Source organism: Neophocaena asiaeorientalis, unplaced genomic scaffold (genome assembly GCF_003031525.2).
Source record: "Neophocaena asiaeorientalis asiaeorientalis breed wild unplaced genomic scaffold, Neophocaena_asiaeorientalis_V1.1 scaffold124, whole genome shotgun sequence".
NCBI classification, from domain to species: Eukaryota; Metazoa; Chordata; class Mammalia; order Artiodactyla; family Phocoenidae; genus Neophocaena; species Neophocaena asiaeorientalis.
Window position 1 is genome coordinate 7041678 of NW_020174135.1, and position 23242 is coordinate 7064919.

General features: G+C 40.7%; 1 protein-coding gene across 6 annotated transcripts in view; it reads left to right on the forward strand.

The window, feature by feature from the left end:
* Nucleotides 1-1821: 1821 nt before the first annotated feature.
* Nucleotides 1822-23242, forward strand: part of RTTN (rotatin) — a 162864-nt gene continuing 141443 nt past the window's right edge. For 5 of the 6 annotated variants that reach the window (XR_003004501.1, XM_024754913.1, XM_024754912.1 and 2 more), the window contains exons 1-10: nucleotides 1822-1861; nucleotides 2202-2389; nucleotides 3250-3427; nucleotides 5103-5192; nucleotides 7590-7683; nucleotides 9039-9153; nucleotides 10115-10265; nucleotides 13300-13465; nucleotides 15747-15928; nucleotides 18151-18266. Coding sequence is in view for 5 of the 6 variants with exons in the window: in XM_024754913.1 (XP_024610681.1) it covers nucleotides 1831-1861; nucleotides 2202-2389; nucleotides 3250-3427; nucleotides 5103-5192; nucleotides 7590-7683; nucleotides 9039-9153; nucleotides 10115-10265; nucleotides 13300-13465; nucleotides 15747-15928; nucleotides 18151-18266 (1311 nt within the window). In the remaining variant the exon portion in view is untranslated. The remainder of the gene's footprint in view (nucleotides 1862-2201; nucleotides 2390-3249; nucleotides 3428-5102; nucleotides 5193-7589; nucleotides 7684-9038; nucleotides 9154-10114; nucleotides 10266-13299; nucleotides 13466-15746; nucleotides 15929-18150; nucleotides 18267-23242) is intronic. The other variant, XM_024754915.1, reaches the window with a different exon arrangement.

Here is a 23242-nt window from a genome sequence, read left to right on the forward strand (position 1 = left end):
CCCATACCCACCGACATCCTCAGTTTATTATCACCTAAGACTGTTCAACTTAGAAATATCATCATTGAAAAATTATTTCTCTTATTCCTCTGAACTGTTTTGTGCCTTTTGACCTTGACATTTCAAATCTACAGCTAAATCCTTCATACCTGTATAACTACAGATACTTCGCAGTTGGTATAAGTGCCTCCACAGTTTCCATTTTTTGGTCCATTTGGGACACTTATGCATCAGGAACTATTGTCCTAGGGTTGAGCAAGGCAGCCCTGTTACACTCTTGGCCAGGCAGGCTTAGGTATGGGCTGTCAGAGTCTTGGTTAAATATCCACAGTCTCTTTCTTCCCCCGTCTGAGTTCTTTCTGGTTTCTCCCATTAGCCACAGTCAACTGGATGCCTGAGGGCCAGGGCCTGGGTGGTGCAGCCTTTTCCTGTGTACAAGTCAGTTACCTGCAGAGGCTGGCAGAGTGGGAAGGAGCCACTGGAGGGCCACATGGAGAATAACCAGCATGCTAGCTGCCCCTTCCCCTTCTTCTCTTCCTCCCAGAGGTAATCTGGCCACACAGACTTTCTCATTTTGCCTGACTTTGACAGACTCACTCCGAATTCTTGCCTTTGCACGTACTGTTTTCTTTGGCAGAAATTCCCTTACTCCATTTCTTTGCCTGGCAAACAAACTCCTACTTATCCCTCAAGCTCCAGCTCAAATGTCACCACTCTTTTACCTACACACTTGTAGAGGCAGCAAAGTCCGAACAATGGGACAAAGAAACATAAGGTCGGGTCCTCAATCAGCCACTTACTAGCTGCTGTGGGCCAGGTACTTCTCCGATTTTACGTAGTCCCCCACCCCCCCTTTTTTTTCTTCTGCAAAATAGGAATGGGAATTGCTGCCTTGACATCCTTTCTCCAGGGATGAAAAAATCCGTGAGATAAAATGTTCTCTAAAATGCAAATCACTTTACAAATTTAGTTCTGTTGTGGTTGCTCTTACCATTGCTTAGATTTTTTTCTATCAGTTCAGACCGATCACAGTGCACAAGGCAACTTTAGTGGCATTCAAATACGAATTCAAATTCCTACTCACCCCCTTTTCTTTCTACTGCCCCCCTTTTCTCTCCTGTTAAGCTATTCCGCCCCCCGCCCCCCGCCGCCGCTCTCATTTCTTTTTCGGCTTGTTTACTCTGAACCCAGGTATCCAAGGTCATTGCATGACTGTGCAGGTGCATCTCACAGTTAAAGAGGTTAAGTCATTTAGTAACGGCAGGGAGGTAGGGGTGGAACGGGGTAGGTCATCCTAACAAAACGCTGCACTCTAAGTTGTAAAGTTCTGGGAGCTGAGAATTCAGACTGGCAGGGTCATAAACGAACCCCACTCAGATGGAGCGTGCAGGGCCGACTTGGGCTTCTGCGCGAGCCTCTGCAGCCCGCGCCGCAGCCCGCGCTTGGACGCCGGAACCCCAGGCAGGCGGGAGCGGTGGCGGGTCCGGAATTCCGGGAGGAGAGCACGAACTGGCGAAGACTACAACTCCCGACGTGCACGGCGGCCAAAACGCGTTCTATCCCTGCTTGACTCCTCATTCTTTCCAGTTCTTACGACGGAGTCCGCTGTCTAGGAACTGCATAGTAGTCACTATAGCGAGACTGTAAGCTTCTCTGTTGGCGCGGGGACCGGAACGTCTCACGGAATGTCTCTCACTCTTTGGGTCCTTCGCTCAGGCGTTGAGGAACTCGCTTTCGGACCTGCCGGGTTTCTAGGGGGACAGTAATTGTGGTCGGACGCTGTGGCGCGGCAGTTTAATTTTCCGGCGGCGGCTGGTTGAGCGGGACGAGATGGTCCTGACGGGGCTCATCAGGAAACTGGGTAACAGTCTGAGTTGCCCCTCGCCCGGGTCGCCCACCCGTCGTGGCCGCTTGCTGAGAATGGCTGTGTCACGTTTCCGAGGCCGGGCCGCCCCGCGACGGCTTCCTGTCTCGTCCGGGCTTCGGCAGGGCAGCCCCCGGGGGCCCACCTCGGACTTTGTGTAAACTCCGCAGTTCGCGTCGTGAATGCACCAGCGTCCTGCGTGTGGAAAAAGCTGGTTTCTTTATTTACTTCTTCGCCGCGTTCCCGCCCCCAGCGTAGATAACGAAGTTTTAGGGTAAATTCCCTGTGGGCGTCTCTTTGGAGTCGGGAAATAGCTCTGTGCTGTCTTCTTTGACAGGTCATCAGCTGGCCGAGATCAGGGCACGCGCTCTCAAGAATATTCTCTGCAAGATTGAGCACAGTTTAATCTGCTGTGCTGATCTGGTTCAGGAGAGGCTCCTTTTTCTCCATTTGCTGGAATGGTTCAATTTCCCGTCCGTTCCAATGAAAGAAGAGGTTCTGAGTCTGTTGAACAGATTGGTTAAGGTAGGATCATTTTGAAATAAAATAATCAAACAAGTGAGTATTTCATAGTCATTTAATTGTAGCATTTGTTGAAAATTTAAATTATTAATTTTTTAAAAAACACGTGTGAACGTTGAATTTTAATTCATTTGGGTATATAGTGCTCCATCCTCCTCTTCTCTTATTTGTGATGTTGAATCTCACGTTGTCTCTGCTGTGTTCTGAAGTAACACAGTTTCTGAGTTCAGGTATGTTCTGATTTGGGGGATCATCTTTGGAGGTTAATACTTGTCATTCTGTTTTCCCTTATGGTTCTGTTATTTACATGTTAAAATGAGATGTCTTTGTATAAAAGAGAACACATTTAAAGATAAAGTTACAGACCATGATACTAAACAGCACAAGTGTGTTGAACTGTTTTTCCCACATCTGTTTTTCAGATTTATGTTTCTCAGTCTGTCTTGAGAGTAGTTAGCTGTCAGGGTCAGATATCAAAGTGGCAGGTTTAACTTTTCCAAACTGTAAATCATTATGCAGTTGTAGGAGATACTTATTACTTTGGCATCCTTTGAGTGACTGGAGGTAGAAGAGGATACAGTGAGTGTCAGGGAAGAGAAATAATCAATTTAATAAATAAAAGTAGGAATGGATAGTGTGCATTTCTAGTGTTCAGTGTCTGGGCTTTTCTCTCATAAGTGTTATTAAATGTGTTACGTATGTCTCTGTAAATCTACGTCTTATGTATATCACCGCAAAAATTATGTTTTAAAAATGAACGTCTGGTATACCAAAAATAATGTCATGTTTTGATTGCTGTAAAATAAAGTCTGGAGATTTTGATATTTATAGTTGTTCTCAAGACACTCCTTTTCTTATTTCAGTATCCCCCAGCAGTCCAGCATTTGGTTGACCTTGGTGCAGTCGAATTCTTATCTAAACTTCGTTCTAATGTGGAGCCGAATCTACAGGCTGAAATTGATGGCATTCTGGATGGACTTTTTATTCTTCCTTCAGAAGTTCCTGAACTACATTCTGCATCTTACCAAACCAGTCAAACTGGTAACTCTTTGGAATCACTCTGATGAAATCGATCAGTCAATCAGTTTGTTAAAATATAATATATTGGTTCTAATGGTTAATTCTAAGGAAAGGAACCTTAGATTAAAAAAACAAACAATCCTCCTCCTCTCCCCCCCTGCAACTCTTATTTTTCTTATGTTAACTTACATGAATTTGATCGTAATTCCCCTCCTCTAATGTTACAGAGAGGAGGATACTTGTGTGTTTTTGTTTTGGTCAAGGGGCATAAAAGATGAAGTGACTCTTTTTGTGAGACTAGTTTGACAGATTATCTTTTTTAGCAATAACAACAGATTTTCATTGAGCACTCTTTACTATGTGCCAGACGTTGTTTTAAATATTTTATACTTGCATTTTGGGGCTGTGTTCTTCATATAGGGAGGATGTCTGCCCTGCTTATGATTTTGTTACGGGGTCCAATCAAAATGAGCTACACATGGTATACTGGCTAAGATCAGAGTCAAAGAGACATGGATTTAAGTCCCAGTTCTGCCACTAGTTGGGTGACCTTGGCTAAGGTACTTAATCCCTCCAGGCTTTAGTTTTCTCATCCAAAAATTGGTACAATAAGCAAGAACATCTTATAGGATTTTTGTAAGGATTAAGTGGGGCAATGTCTGGACGGTGCTCAGCATAGGGCCCGGTGTATATGAAGCACAGAATCCTTGTCTGCTACTGTTACTTGTTGTTCTTGTTATTATTTGATGTCCAGTCAAGTGCCTTGCTCATGGAAAGCATTTAAATTGATTTGAAGGAAAGAAAGTGCTCTTGAAATTTATATGATTGAGTAGTAAAAGTATAAAAAACTGTGTTTTTGCTCATTTAATCTGTTAGGCCCTATTCTTCTCTATGCCAGTGCTGTACTGCCACTGCTGTGACCCTCGGTCCTGCTGTTAACAAGAAAAACAATAGCAGCTGCCATTTACTGAGTTTCTTGTGTGATTGTGATTTTTAACAGTGTATTTTGCAATTTCTGTCTAAGCTATAACAAATAAAGTAGAATCTTAAATCATGAATTTTCAACCTAGTTCCTTGCAGGTGAGTTTAGAGGTATGGTCTAGGGCTAATTTTTAGTTTTCTGTATTAACATTAGAACTACTGGCATGAAAACTTCAAACAGAAAATGACAAAATTTGGTTTTAGCCTTTTCTTCATTCTCAATCTCATGACAACTGAAGTGCTGAATATGTAATCATGTATGATAGGGGATCGTCAGAGTTATTGAAAGATAGTGTCTGACTCTTGCTTTTGACAACTTTTTCTTAAAAAACATGAAGATCGAAGTGATCAGGAAATATGTAGAGTAAGGGAGAAGAGAGAGATGGACGAAGAAGCTGAGATGAACAGTTCTTGAATAAATACCTTGTAACAGATTCTTTATGTACATTGTGGATGTTTTCATTCTAAGAAATAATTGTAGTTACATAACAGTAAAAGAGAGAGGAAAAAAACTCCTCAATTCGAAATTGACTCGGCATCTACATTTTTTTCCTCTTTAGGAGGACAGATTATTCAGAGAACCATAACTGGATTATTTTTCTAGTTTTTAAAGTGATTCAAAAACTTAAGATAAACCATTTGTATTTGAAAAGAGCAAGTTTCACTTTCAGCAAATAATGCATCAGTAACACAGTAATATATATTTTCTTTTCAGAATTGCCAGAGCAACCTGAAATCTTAACGGGATATTTTCCTCAAGACAAAAGTACTTTCCAGCAGATGGAAGTGCCTCCAAGACCTGTGGGTGTGTATCTACAGGGACGTAGGTCCTGTCTACCTGGGAAATTGGAAATTACTGTACTTTCCCTCATTGTTGTGAAGACATATTGTGGTCAGACTTAAATGTTTAAGCACCAAACTGAAAGTTTGTTCCCTCAAGTTAGATTAGGATATAGAGTCTAAATGGTGAAACTGTGTATTATTCTAAGTGCCTTTGACCAGCTCTGTAGGCGGTGGTAATGGTGGCCGTGGTACTTGGTGCTTATCGAGCCGGGAGTCTTTGTCAAGAGCTGAGCTGTGTACTGAACACACCACCTCATTAATTCTCCAGCTCACTAAGCGGTACTGTCGACCCAGTGACTCAAGCCAGAGGCTCAGGATCAAATTTGTTTCCTCATTTATCTTTACTCCAACATTCAGTTGACTGAAGAGTTCTGATTTAGAGCCTCTCTCAGGAATGTCATCCACGTCTTTTTGCATCTGGTCTCTGGTCAGTCATATGCCGCCTCCTCAAAGAGACCTTCCCGAGGACTCTAGCGAGTGATCACTCTTTATCTACATTTGGTTTTCTTCCTATATGTATTTATTAAATTATGTATTCATTTACTTCCTGTTTGTCTCCCTCATTATAAGCTTAATGACAGCTGCAAATACTGCTTTACCTGTGTGGGTGTGGGGAACAGTGCCAGAAATGTATTAGGCACTCAGTATGTATTTCTTGAATCAATGAATGAATCTTCATGGAGTCCCAGTGAGGTTGATATTATTATTAATGCCATCTTACTGTTGAGAACACTGGGGCTTAGAAAGGATAAGTCACCTTTGTACTAGGTGACACAGTTAGGGCATGGTTCAGTAAGCATGTACTTCACATCTTACTGCCTGCATGGTTGAAATTAAAAGGCTGCTTCCAAGGATATATATGCGGACGTCAAGCATCCAATGTAACTCAGTTTGGAGGCCCTCTGTTATAAAAACGATTTCGTAGAAACTCTCAGGTTGAGTACAGCATAAGAAAGAACAGAAAACTTGTTCAGCTGTTAAAATACTTTACCTTTCAAAGTTTTGTTAGGCTTATAGGGAGCTTTGGTTTTTTTTTTTAGCATTTGTTTTTTCAACCAATTTTTTTTGTTTGTTTTGTTTTTTTAGATGTTGGGGGTAGGAGTTTATTAATTAATTAATTAATTTTTGCTGTGTTGCGTCTTCGTTTCTGTGCGAGGGCTTTCTCTAGTTGTGGCAAGCGGGAGCCATTCTTCATCACGGTGCGCGGGCCTCTCACTATCGCGGCCTTATTGTGGAGCGCAGGCTCCAGACGCACAGGCTCAGTAGTTGTGGCTCACGGGCCTAGTTGCTCCGTGGCATGTGGGATCCTCCTAGACCAGGGCTCAAACCCATGTCCCCTGCATTAGCAGGCAGATTCTCAACCACTGCGCCACCAGGGAAGGCCCGGGAGCTTTGGTTTTGACATGGTAGTTCTTTGTGTTTGTGGTTGAGAGGCTTAATTGAGTGACAACGAGAGACATCTGAAGGGAGGGTCTTCAGGGCTGGGAATCATGGGTATTTGAGTGAAGCGGTTGAAACATTCAGGAAGATTGAGATGGTAACATTTTTATGTGAGTTGCAGTTTGTGGATTGATGGTGTGGCTTATTTTGGACACGTCTTTATGTGTGCAGTATGAGCCTGTCCTTCCCTCCACCCACCTCTTGTTTTTCCCTTAGGAAGTAAACCCTGCTTTTATGTTAGCACTTTTGAAGGAAGCACCTGCTATGTTTGAGAATTTAATAATACTATTATCTGAATTTAACAACTCCATGCTCTTTTCAGAGCATTTTGCAGAAAGACTGTTGCCCGTTTGGAAGGGCTTATGTGTTGCCACCTTAACCTGTACACTATGGGTTTAAAAATAATTTGAAGGAAGGTAGTATAAAATTGCATTTGGTTTCTCAGATATCTTTTAATCTTGTCTGAGCGCTGATATTTGAACTTTAATCTTATGGTCTTCAAGTCATCTTCAAAGAGGTTTAAATATCTAACACGATTTAGGATATTTGAACATGACTAATTAAATATAGTATATGATTACGTTTATATCGTTTTTAATTTCTACAGTTAGAGATCTCCAAATGCCAGTTCCTTTTTTGTTTATGTTCTATGTTCTGGTTAGCCACATGGTGAAACAGAAAATTTAATTGATGCTCTAAATGTCATTCAATATTGGTTTGTGTTTAATACCCTTCTAACAATAATATATGAGTTCTGTTTAAATTATGAGAAGAGAGCTCTGTTATTTATTCTGTATTTCGGGCACTGTAGGCTGTGCCTCTATTTGAGGACTTGTTTTAAAGGTGAAGCCTTATTCTGAACATTGTGCATCTGTCAGCATTGTCTCCTTTGATGCCTTAAGTTTTGCTCTTCCGTTAGCAGCAAATCCGACAGCGAAGTGTTTGAAGTTTTCTACCTTCCCTTGGCTCCCCCTGACCACAGCTGATAGGCATGTTCTCTCCTCTAATGAAAGGTACGGTACCTGATGTATTTCAGGTGTTTTGGCTTTTGGTATTGATATTTATAACCCTGAAGTCTGAGAGTTATTACTGTACATTTTCATCAGGAAAAAAGATCCTGAGTGGCTGTGATAGGTAGCAGTGGGAATGTATGAATGATTTTCAGTATTTCGAAAAACAAGCCAGAAAATTCCTATTTGCCTCTGAATCAGGCTTCACGTCGTTTCTTTTTTCTGCTTAGAATCCTGTGCACTCCTTGGTGATATGAGTCATCTCTTATCAACCAGATTGGTGGCCATTGCTTACGCCCTTGGTGAATAAAAATGGAGAAATTAAACATAAATGCAGTCTTTTTAGTCGACAATGTATTTCAAAACGTGGACTCTGTTAGGAGAAGGTTGGGGACCACTGATCTGATCTGATGTATTGGATTTTATTTGATCATCACCCCCAAAAGTAGAGAGCCAATATCTAGAAGTTCGGAGACTGTTTTGATGTCTAGTTTCACTTTTTGCTGAAACGTAATTTCAGTGAATGCCACATCAAATGAGTTGTCTGCCTTTTTTTGGTGAGAATCTGAAAAATAAAGACCAACTTCTAGAGTTAGGGCCCAATACAGGGGGATGCTATGAAATGGCTTTGGATGATGGCCCTTTTTACTGATGGGCGTCAGTAAATTCTCTTGGAATAACATATTGAAGAGGTAGCATGCACACGGGGATGGGGCAGGGGTGGTGTTGATCTGTCACTTCTGAGTCGGTCGCTAAGGAGGAGGTATGGTCTCCATTGGGCGCCTGTGGGTGGTGAACTGTGGGTGGACTGGAGCTGGGCTGAGAGCAGGTTTGGTTTCTTGGGGTGAGAGGTGAACGACTGTGACATCCCTAGCAGGGCACATATTGTCAGAGAAGTTCAGAGGTGTCCTCTCCATGAGATAAGAGAGGAGTACCAGCTTCATTCCCCTCGAGTAGGGAAGAGCAGTAAGGAATCTAATTCCTGGAATTTAACTCTGTACTTAGTATGATCTCCTCTGCCTTATTTCCTGATTCATTTAGCAGATTTCATTGATCTCATTTCATGGCATTGTGATAGCCTTTGGGTATACAGTGGTGGATACTGTGTAGTCCCTGCTCTTGAGGAGGGTCTAGTGGGGCTATGAAGTCAACAGGCAGTTTCGTAGCACAGGTTATGGGCACATGAAAGAACACACCTACCCCAGGGTTGTTCATTGATTAGGGAGGAGATTTGGGAAGGCTTCCCAGGGCAAGGTGTCTTGGCTGAGACCTGAAGGATTGTGAATAGGCTACTTAGAATCTGGTATAGGTAAATTCTTTTTAAAAATAAATAATACTGCATTTTGTATATTTTGTAGCTCTTTAAGAAGTAGTAACCACACTTTAATCTGGAACACCTGTGAGCTGTTGAAAGATGTTATCATGCAAGATTTTCCTGCTGAGATTTTCCTTCAAAGGCCAAAAATTGTTCAGGTGCGTTTCCTCTGTAATAGTTTTAGATTTTGAAACAGGGAAGTTTTTGCAATGAAACACATTTTGCAAAGTAGGAGTCCTTGGGAAGGAAATTTGCACTACCATAGTTAAATAATGAAGTATTTGGTTATTTAGACCACTTACTCTCTAACTTACTTAGATAGTGGTTGTTCTCCTGATAAGAAGTAGTCTCATTTGACACATGCAGTCCAGTTTGACGACCTTGAACTTAACCATTTGTGGATCACTTGGGGAGACTAGACCTGGGAAACTGAGGTTGGGCAGCAGTGACCAATCTTAATAGTTAGAATTGCATCACTTTTGGTATCTGGGTGTTTAAGGCACGGTGCTGGATGCTGTGGAAATACGGCAGAGGTGAGCAATGTGGGTGGATTCTTTGCAGTGCAGTTTACTGCATACGTGTATAGCAGAGAGACTGGGATCCCGGGCTGGGATTGGGGTGTGTCCACGGCACCTGGTAAGGCTTGGTACCCTTGCTCTGCCATCACGGGGCTGAGATGGGTGCCAGTGAGTGGCAGCTATTACTTCATACCGTCCCAGCTATGAGTGATAGCAGAGGGAAAGCTGTAAAGTACCAGAACATGCAAAATGATTTAGCTCTTTGAGATGTAAGAGGCTTCTTGTGGTTTTTAAAAAGTACTGTGTAACTTAGTGTCCCGAATGGGGAATAATTCCCGTGTTCTTCACGATAGGTACTCAACTAACAGTTCAGATATGAGAAACGCTGACTGTTGTATTCAAATTTTATCTTACTTTGACCCATCTTCGTGCCTTATGCCAAGTCATTTTTGCCTGTTTCTGTTTCTTATGTTTTATAAATATTTGCACCTTATCTTAATTCCTTTGACTGTTCATTTAACCTCACTTAAGCTCCACATCCTTCTTTGAAAGTCGAGCACTTTGTTCCCTCGATAATTTTTATAGCTCTTCTTTATTGCAGAGCCTTTTATCTCTGTTGAAACTGGCCTTTGGAGGAGATGGAAAACATCGCCTGGCATTGCAGTCAGTGTCCTGCTTGCAGCAGCTGTGCACGTATTTAAGAAACAGACTTAACTTTCACCGAGATCCAAGTTTCTTCTCTAGTAAACAAGGTACTATGTTTGTATATTCCTTGGTCACTGGTGGTATTTGTAGATTCTTCCAAGAACTCCCCATCATTATATTTACTGTCAGGGTTATTGTGTATACATTTTCACAACATGAATTCCCCATTCCTGCATGTAATCAAATTATCGTCTTTGAAAACAAACTGTATGAATGACAGAAGCACTCATGATCCCATCCATCCTCTTTTTTTTTGATAAGAGACATTTGCAAGGTGTTTTTCTCCCACGTATGCTGAGTGTTGTTGGGAGCTGAGGACCAGGATTCTGAGTGCAGCTATTCATGTGGGACTTCGGGCATTTTAGCAGGTTATATGTTGTGTTAAGAAATTGTTTGGTTTGAAAAATACCCATTTGTATTTTATGAAAACTATTTTTCTGCAACTTGTGATGTAGGCAGATATTATGTGATAGCAGTGCCAGACTTTTCAGGGAAGAAGCACCACCTAATGGCCAAATAGAGTACTAGGCTGGCCTTGTCAAACTAGCACTTACAATTGAGGATTTCTGTGCGCTTATATAATACAATATGTATTGAAAGTCGAATATTAAATTATAGTGATTTGTCATCATGCCTCATAGTTAAGCCCTGTTTTGTTGAGAGTTTCACTGATCCCTGTGCTACTTGAATATTTATCCTTTATGTTAGCTTTATTATAGACCTCAGGGGGCATGGGGTTTTCTCATTAACATTCTTGAGAGCTTGTGAGTACCCCATATTTCATCAGAAAAAGAGTTATAATGTGGGTAAAAATAGAGGATAAATCAGAAGACTTATTCGTGTATTAAATAAATATCTATTTATCACCTACTCTGTGCCAGCCGATACTCTAAGGGGTATAACACTGAACAAAACAGATAAGGTTCCCGCCTTTATGAGCTTGTATTGTAGAAGGTTGGGACAGGTAGTAAACAAACAAGTTTTTACATATGAAGTGCTCAAAGGGAATAAGAAGGGTGATGTGATAGAATGTGACTGGGGATGTGGCTTTCTTGGATAGGATGGTCAGGGAAGGTATCTGACAGGAGGCAAGCTGAAGGGTGAGAAGGAACCTCCGCTTGAAAAGCGGCAGGAAGAGTACTCCAGGAAGGTCAGAGGCCTCAGCCCTGAGGGCCACACGCTTGAGGAACGAAAATCAGGCTGGTGTGGGTGGAGCGTAGTAAGTGGGCTGGGGGTACAGAGAGGGGAATGGGGTGAGGTCAGAGAGGTGGCCCGGGGCCAGGGTGCAATGGCACTGGCAGACCTTTGTAAGGGTTTGATCAGTATATTCCCAGTATTGTGCGACCCTCACCAACATGTTCCCAAACCTTTGTCATCCTAAGTGGAAGCCCTGTAACCATTAAGCGGCTCTCCCCATTTCCCCTTCCCTCTGCAGCCCCTGGTAATCTCTCGTCTATTTTCTGTCTAGGTCCCTAGACTGAGAGCGGGATTGTACAGTATTTATCTGGCTTATCTCACTTAGCGTAATGTTTTCAAAGTTCACCTATGTTGTAGCACGTGTCAGAACTTCATTTTTACGGCCGAATGACATTCCACTGTATGTACACACCACATTATATTTATGTATTCATCTGTTGGTGGACGTAGGGCTTGTTCTCACCTTTTGACTGTTACCAGTGATGCTGCGGTGAACGCTGGCATATCCGTTCGAGCCTCTGCTTTCGATTCTTTGGGTGTATACCAGAGCAGAACCGCTGGGCCATACGTTGATTCTACGTTTAGCTTTCTGAGGGACCGCCAAACATGTCCCACGGCGGCTGCGCCGTTTGACATTCCCACTAGCAGCGTATGAGGCTTCCAGTTTCGCCAGAGCCTCACCAAAACTTGCTTCTTTTTTGTTAACTGTAATCCCTCTAGTAGGTGTGAGGTGGTGTCTCATTGTGATTTTGATTTGCATTTCCCTAATGACTAGTGACTCTCTAGTGACTTTTCATGTGTTAACTGGCCATTCGTATATCTTTGGAGAAATGTCTATTAAAGTTTTTTGCCCATTGTTAAATTGGGATGGTTGACTTCTTGTTTTTGTTGAGTTTTGGGAGTTATTTATATATCCTGGATACTAAAACCTTATCAGGTATATGATTTGCAGATATTTTCTCCCGTTCTGTAGATTGTTACTTACTTTTTTTTTTTTTGAAGATCTATTTATTATTTATTTATTTTATTTATTTTTGGGTGTGTCGGGTCTTCGTCGCGGCACATGGGATCTTTTGTTGTGGCGTGCAGGCTTCTCTTTAGTTGTGGCGTGCAGGTTTTCTCTCCTCTAGCAGTGGCATGCCGGTTTTCTCTCTCTAGCAGTGGTGCGTGGGCTCCAGGGCCCGTGGGCTCTGTAGTTTGCGGCACGCAGGCTCTCTAGTTGAGGCGCGTGAGCTCAGTAGTCGTGGCGTGTGGGCTTAGTTGCCCTGTGGCATGTGGGATCTTAGCTCCTGGACTAGGGGTCGAACCTGCGTCCCCTGCATTATAAGGCAGATTCTTTACCACTGGGCCACCAGGGAAGTCCCGGTTGTTACTTTCTTGTTAATGTCCTTTGATGCATGAAAGTTTTAAACTTTGTTGAAGTCCAATTTATCTCTGTTTTCTTTGGTGGTTTGTGTTTTTGGTGTCATATCTAAAAATTCATTGCCGAATCCAAGGTCATGATGACCCACCCCTATGTTTTCTGCTGAGAGCTTTACAGTTTTAACTCATATTTAGGTTGTCGATCCATTTTGAATTAATTTTTGCACAAGGTTTGAGGTAGGGTCTCTGGGAGGGTTTTAAGCGGGAGAGTGCATGATTCGGTCTCTAATGTTGTAAGTGAACAGTGTTGGCTAAAAGGTTCCGTGTAATCAGGTCAATTAGACATGAACTTAAGTGTGCTAAGGGAGTATTGCAGAAAAGGTTGACTTTCACTTTTACCTCATAGAAGCATTTCTACTATCTTAATTTTGTTAATTTTTTTTCCTGAAGAATGACAAGAACTACATAATCAGTAATCTGTCTCTACCAAGGAATAATTTTATTCTTTTGTTTTTCCCCCAGATACAGTTTCCCAAAATTCTTCTCTGTCTTATTGTCATGAAGCAAGAGTCACTCATCATTCCCAGAATCCTTCTCCAGGAAGCAGCAGCCCTCGGCCTTCCGTAGTGGGACGCACAGGCCAGCGACCCAGAGGAGACGGCCAGGATTGGGACGCCGTGTCTTCCAGGTGACTGTAGGAAAGCCAGGTTAACTTGTGTGTGTGTTTCAGTTTTAGAGGGAGATTGTTGTTTTGCTGTTGTTTTACTCTTTAGTCTTTTCTTTTGAAACATTAACACAGGTATTGGCCTTGTGTTAAACCAGTGACTTTCATACTTTTTTGACCGTGACCCCCAGTAAGAAACAAGTATTATGCTGCAACTCGGTACTCAGTACACAGACATATACTCTGTGTATGTGTGCGTGTGCATCTGTGTGTGTCCACTGAAAAAATGTTCACAAAATGGTTCTCTCATTCTGTGTTACACAGTGCATTTCTGTTTCATCAAAAAAATGGTGATTCTGACCCACTGAATTGTTTTTAGCAGCCACAAATGGAGTGTTATCTAGTTTAAAAGCATAGTTTTAAATGCTATATACTTTTTGATAACGTTTTAAGCCCATTTTTGTAAGTTTAATCATAATTTAAATGCATTGGTGTTTACTATTAAAGGGAATGATTGGAGAATCTATAAAACAAAGTCCCCTTCAAGGTGCACAGTTACGGTATTTTATTCGTTGGTGTAAAGAAAGATATTTATGTATCTAGTTTTCTTAAAGGGATTGGCGTGGTATTTGTGTGTTACCTCATTAGGCTCGAAGCATCTTAAAACCTCTTTTTTTTCCATTTATTTATTTTATTTTTATTTATTTTTGGCTGCATTGGGTCTTCATTGCTGTGTGTGGGCTTTCTCTAGTTGCGGCGAGCAGGGGCTACTTTTTGTTTGTGGTGTGCAGGCTTCTCGTCGCGGTGGCTTCTCTTATTCTGGAGCACGGGCTCTAGGTGCGTGGTCTTCAGTAGTTGTGGCTTGCGGGCTCTAGAGCGCACGATCAGTAGTTGTGGCTCATGGGCTTCGTTGCTCACGGCATGTGGGATCTTTCCGGACCAGGGCTGGAACCCGTTTCCCCTGCATTGGCAGGCGGATTCTTAACCACTGCGCCACCAGAGAAGCTCTTAAAAAGCTCTTTTTAAGTCTTTTCTTTAGTGTCATTCTGCTAAATGCTCAGTGAGACCAGCACTTGTCTGTTGGCTTGATTATTTTCTTGTGACGTGGCTACTGCTGCTCCAGGCTAACACTGACTCAGGCTTGCTGTGTGTTTGGTGTTACGTCAAGTGCTTCATGTGCTTTGCCTCCTGTGGTAGTCCTTGTAACAGTCCTATAATAGAATTGGTATTATTATCATCATTTATAGAAAAGCCTGAGGTTTGGAGAGGCTGGGAGCCAAGCCCCAGTTTATACAGTTGGTGAAGAGGGGGGCAGGGGTGTGGGCAGTACATGGTCCGGGAGCCTGTGCTCCTCGTCCTTACCGGGTGGCTGCTGTCGATCAGGTGTGGTTTTTCTCTTTACCTCATTCTCTGAGCTATATCTAGTGCGCTACATGCTTGTAGATTTTCACTCCTGAGTGAACGTCCTCCTGGGCCCTTTCAGAGTTTGAGAGAAGCCCAGCTCATTTCCATATTTTGGGATGCTTGGTATATTGGAATTGAAGAAATGACAAAATGTATTAAAATTGGGGAGTTTTACATGTTCAGTAGTGTTAGTGCATCTCTGCGATTCAGCTTCAGTTGTGGATAACATCAAAAGTCAACATTTTGAGGTGCTTTGTAAATGGGAAGTTCAAGCCTTTCTATAGCACTTTTATCCCCACCCCACTCCTTTACACCCAAGGTAAAATTTTTTTTATAAAGTAAGCCAAGAAAGGATGTTCCATTTTGGGGTACATTTTCAAAATCATATGATGTTGACTGTACTAAATAAAGTAATCCATTTCTCATCATGTTTTTCTGGCATTTTCTAGCATTCTTCAGTTGCTAACATTGGCTTACTTAGAACATTTGGTGAAAATCACAGAAAATCTAGGAAACCATACGAACTATTTAGTTTTGCCTTTATAAGTTACGGAAGAACTTTGCTGTGGATCTGGTTGCTTTCCTTTAGAAATGGATGGGTTATCAGGGTTCATGTTGATTGCTGCTATAGGAATGTTGACAGGTGTGGAGAACATCAGTTTGAAAAGCAACATATAAAAAAAACATTCTTGGTTTCACTTACAATTTTGAGCCATCTTTATGGAATTTAATCTCATAAATTTGTCAGGGTTTCTGTAAATCTGACCAGAATTGTTTCATGGAGCAATATAATTGTGCATGGTATGAGTCTCCTAATATTCCAGGCAGCAGCTCTGCAGGAAATCTGCTTGTGGGCTGTTTCCATACTCAAGGTTTATTATTATCCTTGTCTACTTTACAGTGGAAGTAGTAGTCACGCTCATGTCAACTCAAGGGTCTCCATCCCTTCCCCTTTGGACATGGTGCACCTGGACCTGCCAGAGCTGGAGGCTGAGGACACGCTAGAGCTGCAGTTCCAGCAGCTGAGCCTGCCCCAGCTCTGCGTCTCCATCCTGGAGTGTGCCGTTCCTCTCTTAAGAACAGGTTGGTTGTGCTTGAAGTCAGAGTTCCTTTTGTATACTTTGTGTTTGTTTTGTCTATTTTCTAGGACTCTAATTTTTCTCGTTTTTGCTTTCTATCTGTCTTAGGACCTTTAAAATCTGGATTTACTTATCTTTTGGGGTACAAATTCCTAAGAACTTAGTAAGGTCTTTATTATCCCTTAATTAAACGTGGATGCCATGGAGCACCTTTCAGATAGAGTATCCCCTTCCATTGCTGGCCTTTTATTGCTCAGACTTCCGTTTGTGTGTGGCTATTTTAAAGGTAAGCACTGAAAAAACAATGCAACTGGAGTAAGTTAGAGAAGATGGATTGGCAGGAATAGACCAGAATAAAAAACTCTTTGGCTTTTGCTCTTTAGAAATTTTTTGAGTTGCTTTCAGTTGTTCACTCCTCCTACTCAGTTTTTACTTGAGCTATGAAACATGTTAAAAACCGTAACAGACCCAACACTGGATTTGTACCTTTGCAGTGATTTCTTTTTCTTAAAAAACAAAACAAAACTCAGAAAACCCAAACGTTCTGGAGTTACATTTTCTCTCAAATGTGCTGGGTAAGTTTGCAAAGATGTACTGCAGTGTACACTGGGATGTCGTTGTGATTTTAGTGGAGAGTGATAAGAAGGATAACGATATGGCCAGTGTCCAACAGAGCCTAGTAATCAAACAAGTTACCACGCATTGAGTACCTGCTGTGCTCGGCTTCCGGATGTGGCCGTGCGCACATTATTCTATGCGCTCCTCACACCAACCCATTTTATACATCCCTTAGTGGTAATTACTGCTCTTCTCCCTGTTTTACAATGAGGAAGCTGAGGTTTAGAGTGCTTTAGAAACTTATCCAAAGTCAAACAGTGAAGAACAGAGGCTTCAACTACGGGTCTGAGACCAAAGTCCATGCATTTTGCAAGGTGGAGAAAGGTTTGGAATAAATAATGATTTTTATTCTCTAAATATATACATTTTAAGTAGTTGATAAACTTGATAAACAGGTTTTGCTTTTTTTCGTTTATACTGGCTGAGTAAAAAAATCTATCCCATGCTGATGGTTCTTTAAGTCCTATGGCTATTTTTTGCCTGCTTGGAAGTGATAGGGACGAAGGCCGGAGGTAGGTGTATATTTGGGAACATGAACAATTTTTTTTTATTCTGAAGAAAACTCTATACCTTAACTTCTCACTGACTGAAGAACTCTGCTTCCAGGAGTGAGGAATACATATTAATTCATGTACTAATAATGTGACATGAAGGAAGATCTGAACTTTGGCATCATCAAGTGTATATGTTTGTCTGCATGGTGTACTGAGCAGAACAGTTTTAGATTTAATGATTTTGCATTTAACCTTTTCTTAATTTGCTGTAAAAAGTCAGATTGATAATTATAGAGCTGTATCATGGTACATAAAATTTTCTAAATGTTCTCTTGCCCTTTTGTGGAAAATTATTGCATAATTTGCATTTGTTCAGTGTCGTAAGAGAATTTGCTCCAGCTGTTCTCATGAAACAATTAATCTAGACCCTTATGATCTGGTAGCTTGTTTTACTTTTATTCAGTAGAAATTGACCTTTGGTATGTGGGACAGGAAAGTCTTGATTGAACATTCACCTGACTTAGAATTATGGGTGGTGGAATTCCTTTGTTATTCTATCTCTGTGGAGAAGGGAGATTGCTCAGGTGGGTGTGACTCTGACAGCACAGTTTCCTCCGGAATGTTTTTAGAGTTTAAGGTGAGTGTAGGTTTCCCAGGCAACTCCTGTGTAGGAAATACTAATTCATGACAAGGCTTAAACCTTCTAGTCCTAAGTGGGAAATTTATTAGACTGCATCTTCTCAACTAAACCTGTGCTTTGTCACCTATTACATGTAACATGGATGGTCTCTGAATCTGAAAAGTTATTTTAATCTATCTCACAGTGCTTTTAGTTAGATTATTGTTATATTCTTCCTGAGTATCTTTCCCACTTAAAAGCACATTTGATTTTTTGTAGTTAAATAGTGTTATGATTGAAACAGAAGTCTAATGGTGATTGTATATTGTGACTTCCCTATTCGTCTCTTTTAAACAATTCTAAAAACATCAAAAAATAAAAAGAGAAATAGGAACTTGGGGGCATTAGCTAACCAGAGGATTGAGCAATATGATATTCAGCTTTATTTGAATTAACTTTATTTTTCTTCTCTCTCTCTCCTATTTGTATTCCTAGGTAGTAGACAGATGATAATAAGAGTTCTGGAATTGCTTGCAGAGGATATGGTACTTATTGGTGAAGCGATTTCAGCAGATATCTGGGATGACAGCAGTCTTTTTGCTATAGATATGGTGAGAATCAAGGTTTTCCTTGGGATGTGGGTAATAATATTAGTATTTTATTTTATCTTGGTCCTTTTAAGCTGGTTTCATTGTCTCATTAGTCTTTGAAAACTTTCTTTGTTTTAGACACAATAGATCCCAGGCTTATTTTGTGTATAGTCTGGAATAGGCCATTTCTCCAGAGATTCTGGTTACAGGCCATTAGGGCTGCTTGTAGTTACAGTGATATCATTCTTTCCCTTCAGTAATAGAACTAGGAAATCTGTATTTAAAAGAAACTCATGAATTCAGACTCTGCTACTTCTGAGCTTCAACTTGTATTTCTTTGCTTGGACTTCATTGTCCTTCATAGATTCTTAGCAACATCAACATAATTGCTTATTAGTTTTAACCTTCAGCATAAAGTAAGTAATTTCACAGTAGCAGTATTAGTATCACTGTGGTCAATAACTAATAAAGTTCAGGATTTTCTTGCAGTTCTTTTTGACTTAGACTAAATCTCACTAAGTATATAAAGTCAAAATTCTGTGCCTTAAAGTCACTCAAAAGAATTATTTTCTCTGTTACCAATTCAGTATATAGTTAGATTTTTGTTTCAATTTGTTTTCAATTTTGGGAATTGTTTTCTCTTCATAAAAACGTAACTCAGGGGTGTCTCCCTGCCATCCAGTTTTCTAGTTTATTTTTTCCATTTTTATTTTAGTTTTTGCAAATGTAAGAAAATAAGTACGTAGATTCTTATTCCCCCTCTCACATCTTACATAAAAGGTGGTATATCATATACAGTTTCATACCTTGTTTTTACAACGTAAGAGTAAATCCTGTATAGTAATTAGACTTACTGTTGTGACCATTATGTATAGAAATATTGAATCACTATGTTGTGTAAGTCAGTTATTCTTCAAAAACAAGCAAAGAAACGAACTCAGAGAAAAAAAGATCAGATTTGTGATTAACAGAGGTGGGAAGTAGGGAGAGGGGGAATTGAAGGGAGGTGATCAAAGGTACAGATTTCCAGTTTTAAGATGAATAAGTACTAGGATGTAATGCACAACGGCTGTGTGTTATGTATGAAAGTTGCTAAGAGAGTGAATCCTGAGGGTCTCATCACAAGGAAAGGAAACTTTTTCTCTCTAATTTTGTTTCTATATGAGATGATGGATGTTCACCAAACTTAACATAGTCATCATTTCATGATGTATGTAAGTCAAATCATTAAGCTCTGCACTTTAAACTTATACAGTGCTATATGTCAACTATATCTCGATAAAACTGGAAGAGAAAATAATGCATCCTGGATAGATGGATGGATATAAACGTAGGCATGGAGATTATTCCATGTTCATATGTGAAGATCTTCATTCTTTTTTACAGGCTGCGACTGCTTCACTGTGTATTTATTCACTCAATAAACACATTGATAGACATAATTGCTAACAAAAATGTGAAATGAGTAATGTGCATTTTTTAAAATTAATTAATTTATTTTTGGCTGCGTTGGGTTTTTGTTGCCGTGCACGGGCTTTCTCTAGTTGTGGTGAGCGGGGGCTACTCTTCGTTGCATTGTGTGGGCTTCTCATTGCGGTGGCTTCTCTTGTTGCAGAGCACGGGCTCTATGGTGTGCAGGCTTCAGTAGTTGTGGCACGTGGGCTTCAGTAGTTGTGGTTCGCGGGCTCTAGAGTGCAGGCTCAGTAGTTGTGGCGCACGGGCTTAGTTGCTCCGTGGCATGTGGGATCTTCCCGGACCAGGGCTTGAACCTGTGTCCCCTGCATTGGCAGGCGGATTCTTAACCCCTGTGCCACCAGGGAAGCCCTCCTCCAATTTTTTTTATCTACACAAATCTTTTGAAAAGAAACACAACTGAAACATTTTACAGTAGGTGTAATATATTGTTTCAAGTCCTACAATTTATTTATAAAATAGGGATAATAGTTCTTATCTTAGTTTTTTGTTCATCCTTAAGGTTATCACATTATTCTGTAGTACTTTTAGAAGGTTTTCACATATTGAAGGTTTTCAACAAGTGAGTTTTCCTTGAGAAGTGTGAAGAATGTTTTATCAGTTGCTTCTTAAAATAGCTCAAGTTTCTTGGCCAGAACATTTATCTGTAAAAGTTAGTCATTCATTTTTAACTTTTGGCTGCTGATCTTTTATGATTCAATGAATTATTTTTACTTTAAAGGTTAAATCTGTTGTCCAAGTGCCAATTGGTATGTTAGAAATGTTAAATAGTACTGCTGGAAATTATATTTGACTTACTTATTTAAAAGAATAAATGCTTCCTAGGAAAAATCTCATCCCTTTGGGCTATATATTAATAGAAGCAGACAATTAAGTAGAATTCCTTAATGTCCCTACTTTTATGAGGTTTACACAGAAGGCAGAAGCATATTTTTGTCGTGTCATTAAAGGAACGAAGTGATAAATGTTGACCAATTCAGTAACTAAATGCATGTAGATATGTAATCAATTCTCTAGATCTTTCCAAATAGTGCTAATAGCATTCATGTCTGGAATTCCATAACTCAGTTTATGTAAGCATAGTCAAAGAAATTTTTTCTCCATAAATTGGAATATTTTTATTTCAGTCGAAATAAATAAAAGAAAAAATATTTTCACTGAAATTATATTTTGTTAAAATAAAAAATTTTTTTGGTAAGCACTTGTAAAAGTTAGGATGACCTGAAGTATGTCATCCTTTTTTTGCCTACCTATGAAATTAAGTTTGTTTTTTCCTTATTCACATGGTAAGTTAGGTTCACGGGAGTAAGGCTCTTTTCCTCATGCCAGATAACCCCAGACTCTTGGGGCTGTTTTCTGTTCGTTTTTTGCATTTCTTCTTTCTGTCACTGCTGTCACTCAGTGTCACGAAAAGCAGTGTTTTCTCCTTCTTTATGACTCATTCCTTCTAAATTCCCATCTGACCTGCTGTGAGCTGGTAACTTAGATTTCCAGGCATGTTGGAAGAATTGCTGGTTGAAGTTCAAGTGAAGCGGAGAGGATTATGAAAGTTTCTAGAGAGAAGGGCTTGGTATCCAGTAAGGGCTCAAGAAGGGGAATTGAACCAGATTGTGAATTTATAATTGGCTGAGTGGAATCTCTAACTAGCATATGCTTTTCCTGCTACTGCCGCCGGTCCAGAGACAGGTGTTTTAGTTCACCAAACATTCTTTGATTGCTCATTATATGCTAGTGATAAACGGAATACTGCCTGCCGTATCAGTAAACAAAGGATGTCACAGTCATCAGTGATTGCAGCCACCTCCGATGGTGAGCTGGTGAGCCGTGAGGAAACTCAGGAAGGAAAAGAATACCTGCCGTCTAGCAGCCATCAGACTGCAATGATTTCAGTGAGCCCAGACTCTTGCATCTTCCCGTGCACAGAAAAGCGCTAAATTCCTTAACTTGAGATATCTGGTTCTCTTTAATTAACAGTAATCTTTTGACATTCAGACTCCATGCCCTTTGTTACAAAACTCCCATGTATCCTGGCTCCCCACCTCGCCTCCACGGAGCAGTTCTCTCAGGGTTACTTGAGATGCGGCCTCCTGGGCTTGAAGTCCTAAAAATTCCTGCTGAATAAAACATAACTCTCAACTTTTAGGTTGTGAATAAATTTTTAGTCGACCCTGGGCCCTGGGGGTGCAAGATGAATAAGCAGCAATTCTTTTCACTCTTGTGGGAGTTAGATAAAAAATTGACTGTATTCCGCATGCTGTACATTTCATCCCCATGCCTCATTTATTTTGAAATTTGCAGTTTGTACCTCTTAATCTCTCTCACCTATTTCACTCATTCCCCCCCTCTCTTCCCCTCTGGCAGCTACCTGTTCGTTCTCTGTGTCTATGAGTCTGTTTCTGTTTTGAAGTTTGTTCATTTGTTTTTTAGATTCCAAATATAAGTGAAATCATATGTTTTTTGTCTTTATCTGCCTTATTTCACTTAGCATAACACTTTCTGGGTCCATCTGTGTTGTCACAACTGGCAATATTTCATTCTTTTTTATGGCTGATTAATATTCCATTGCATGTATATGTGTGTATGTGTTTGTGTACATATGTGCCACATCTTCTTTATCCATTCGTCTGTCGATGGTCACTTAGGTTGTTTCCATATCTTGGCTGTTGTAAATAGAGCTGCTCTAAACGTTGGGGGGCACGTCTCTTTGCACTGGTGTTTTCATTTTTTTTGGATATAAACCCAGGAGTGGAATTGTTGGATTATACAGTAATTCTCGTTTTAGTTTTTTGAGGACTCTCCATGCTTTTTTCTATGGCGGCTGCATCGATTTACATTCCCACCAACAGTGTACAGGGGATCCCTTTTCTCCACATCCTTGTCAACATTTGTATTAGTGGTCTTTTTGTTGATAGCCATTCTGATAGGTGTGAGGTGATATCTCACTGTTGTTCTGATTTGCATTTCTCTGACTAGTAATGTTGAGTATCTTCTCATGTGCCAAGGGTGCTTTGAAAACACTCCCAGCCGAGAATCTCAGGGAGGGCTGTGTAAATCGTGGCTGAGCTGAGTTTAAATTACGAATACGATTTGGCTAAGAAAGTAAAGGTAGGGCTTTTTGTCTGGCGGAGGGGAAGAGAATGATGGTGAGGAATGAATAGTGCTGATTGGTGGTCAAGGCTAGGGCTATTGGGAGGAGTGCAAGCAACCAGAGCATAAAATGTGAGGTGGATGTGGTGGGAGAGAGGCTGGAGGGTTCAGGTGGGGTCTGCTCACAGAAGGCTTTTGACGTGCTGCTAAGTAGTTTGGCTGTCATTCTGCAGGCAGGATGAGCTTGCTCTTAAACATAGAAGTGCCTGGTGAGACTTGCATGCAGAACAGTAATTGGCTGCCTTGTAGAAGGGGAGTGGGGAGTGTGAGGCTGGGAGCATATGGGGGAGAGTCACTTATTTCAGATGCTTTACGGAATCCAAAACCTGTTTTATATTGTGCAGATAGTGGAGATATTGTGTTTGCACTATAAATTC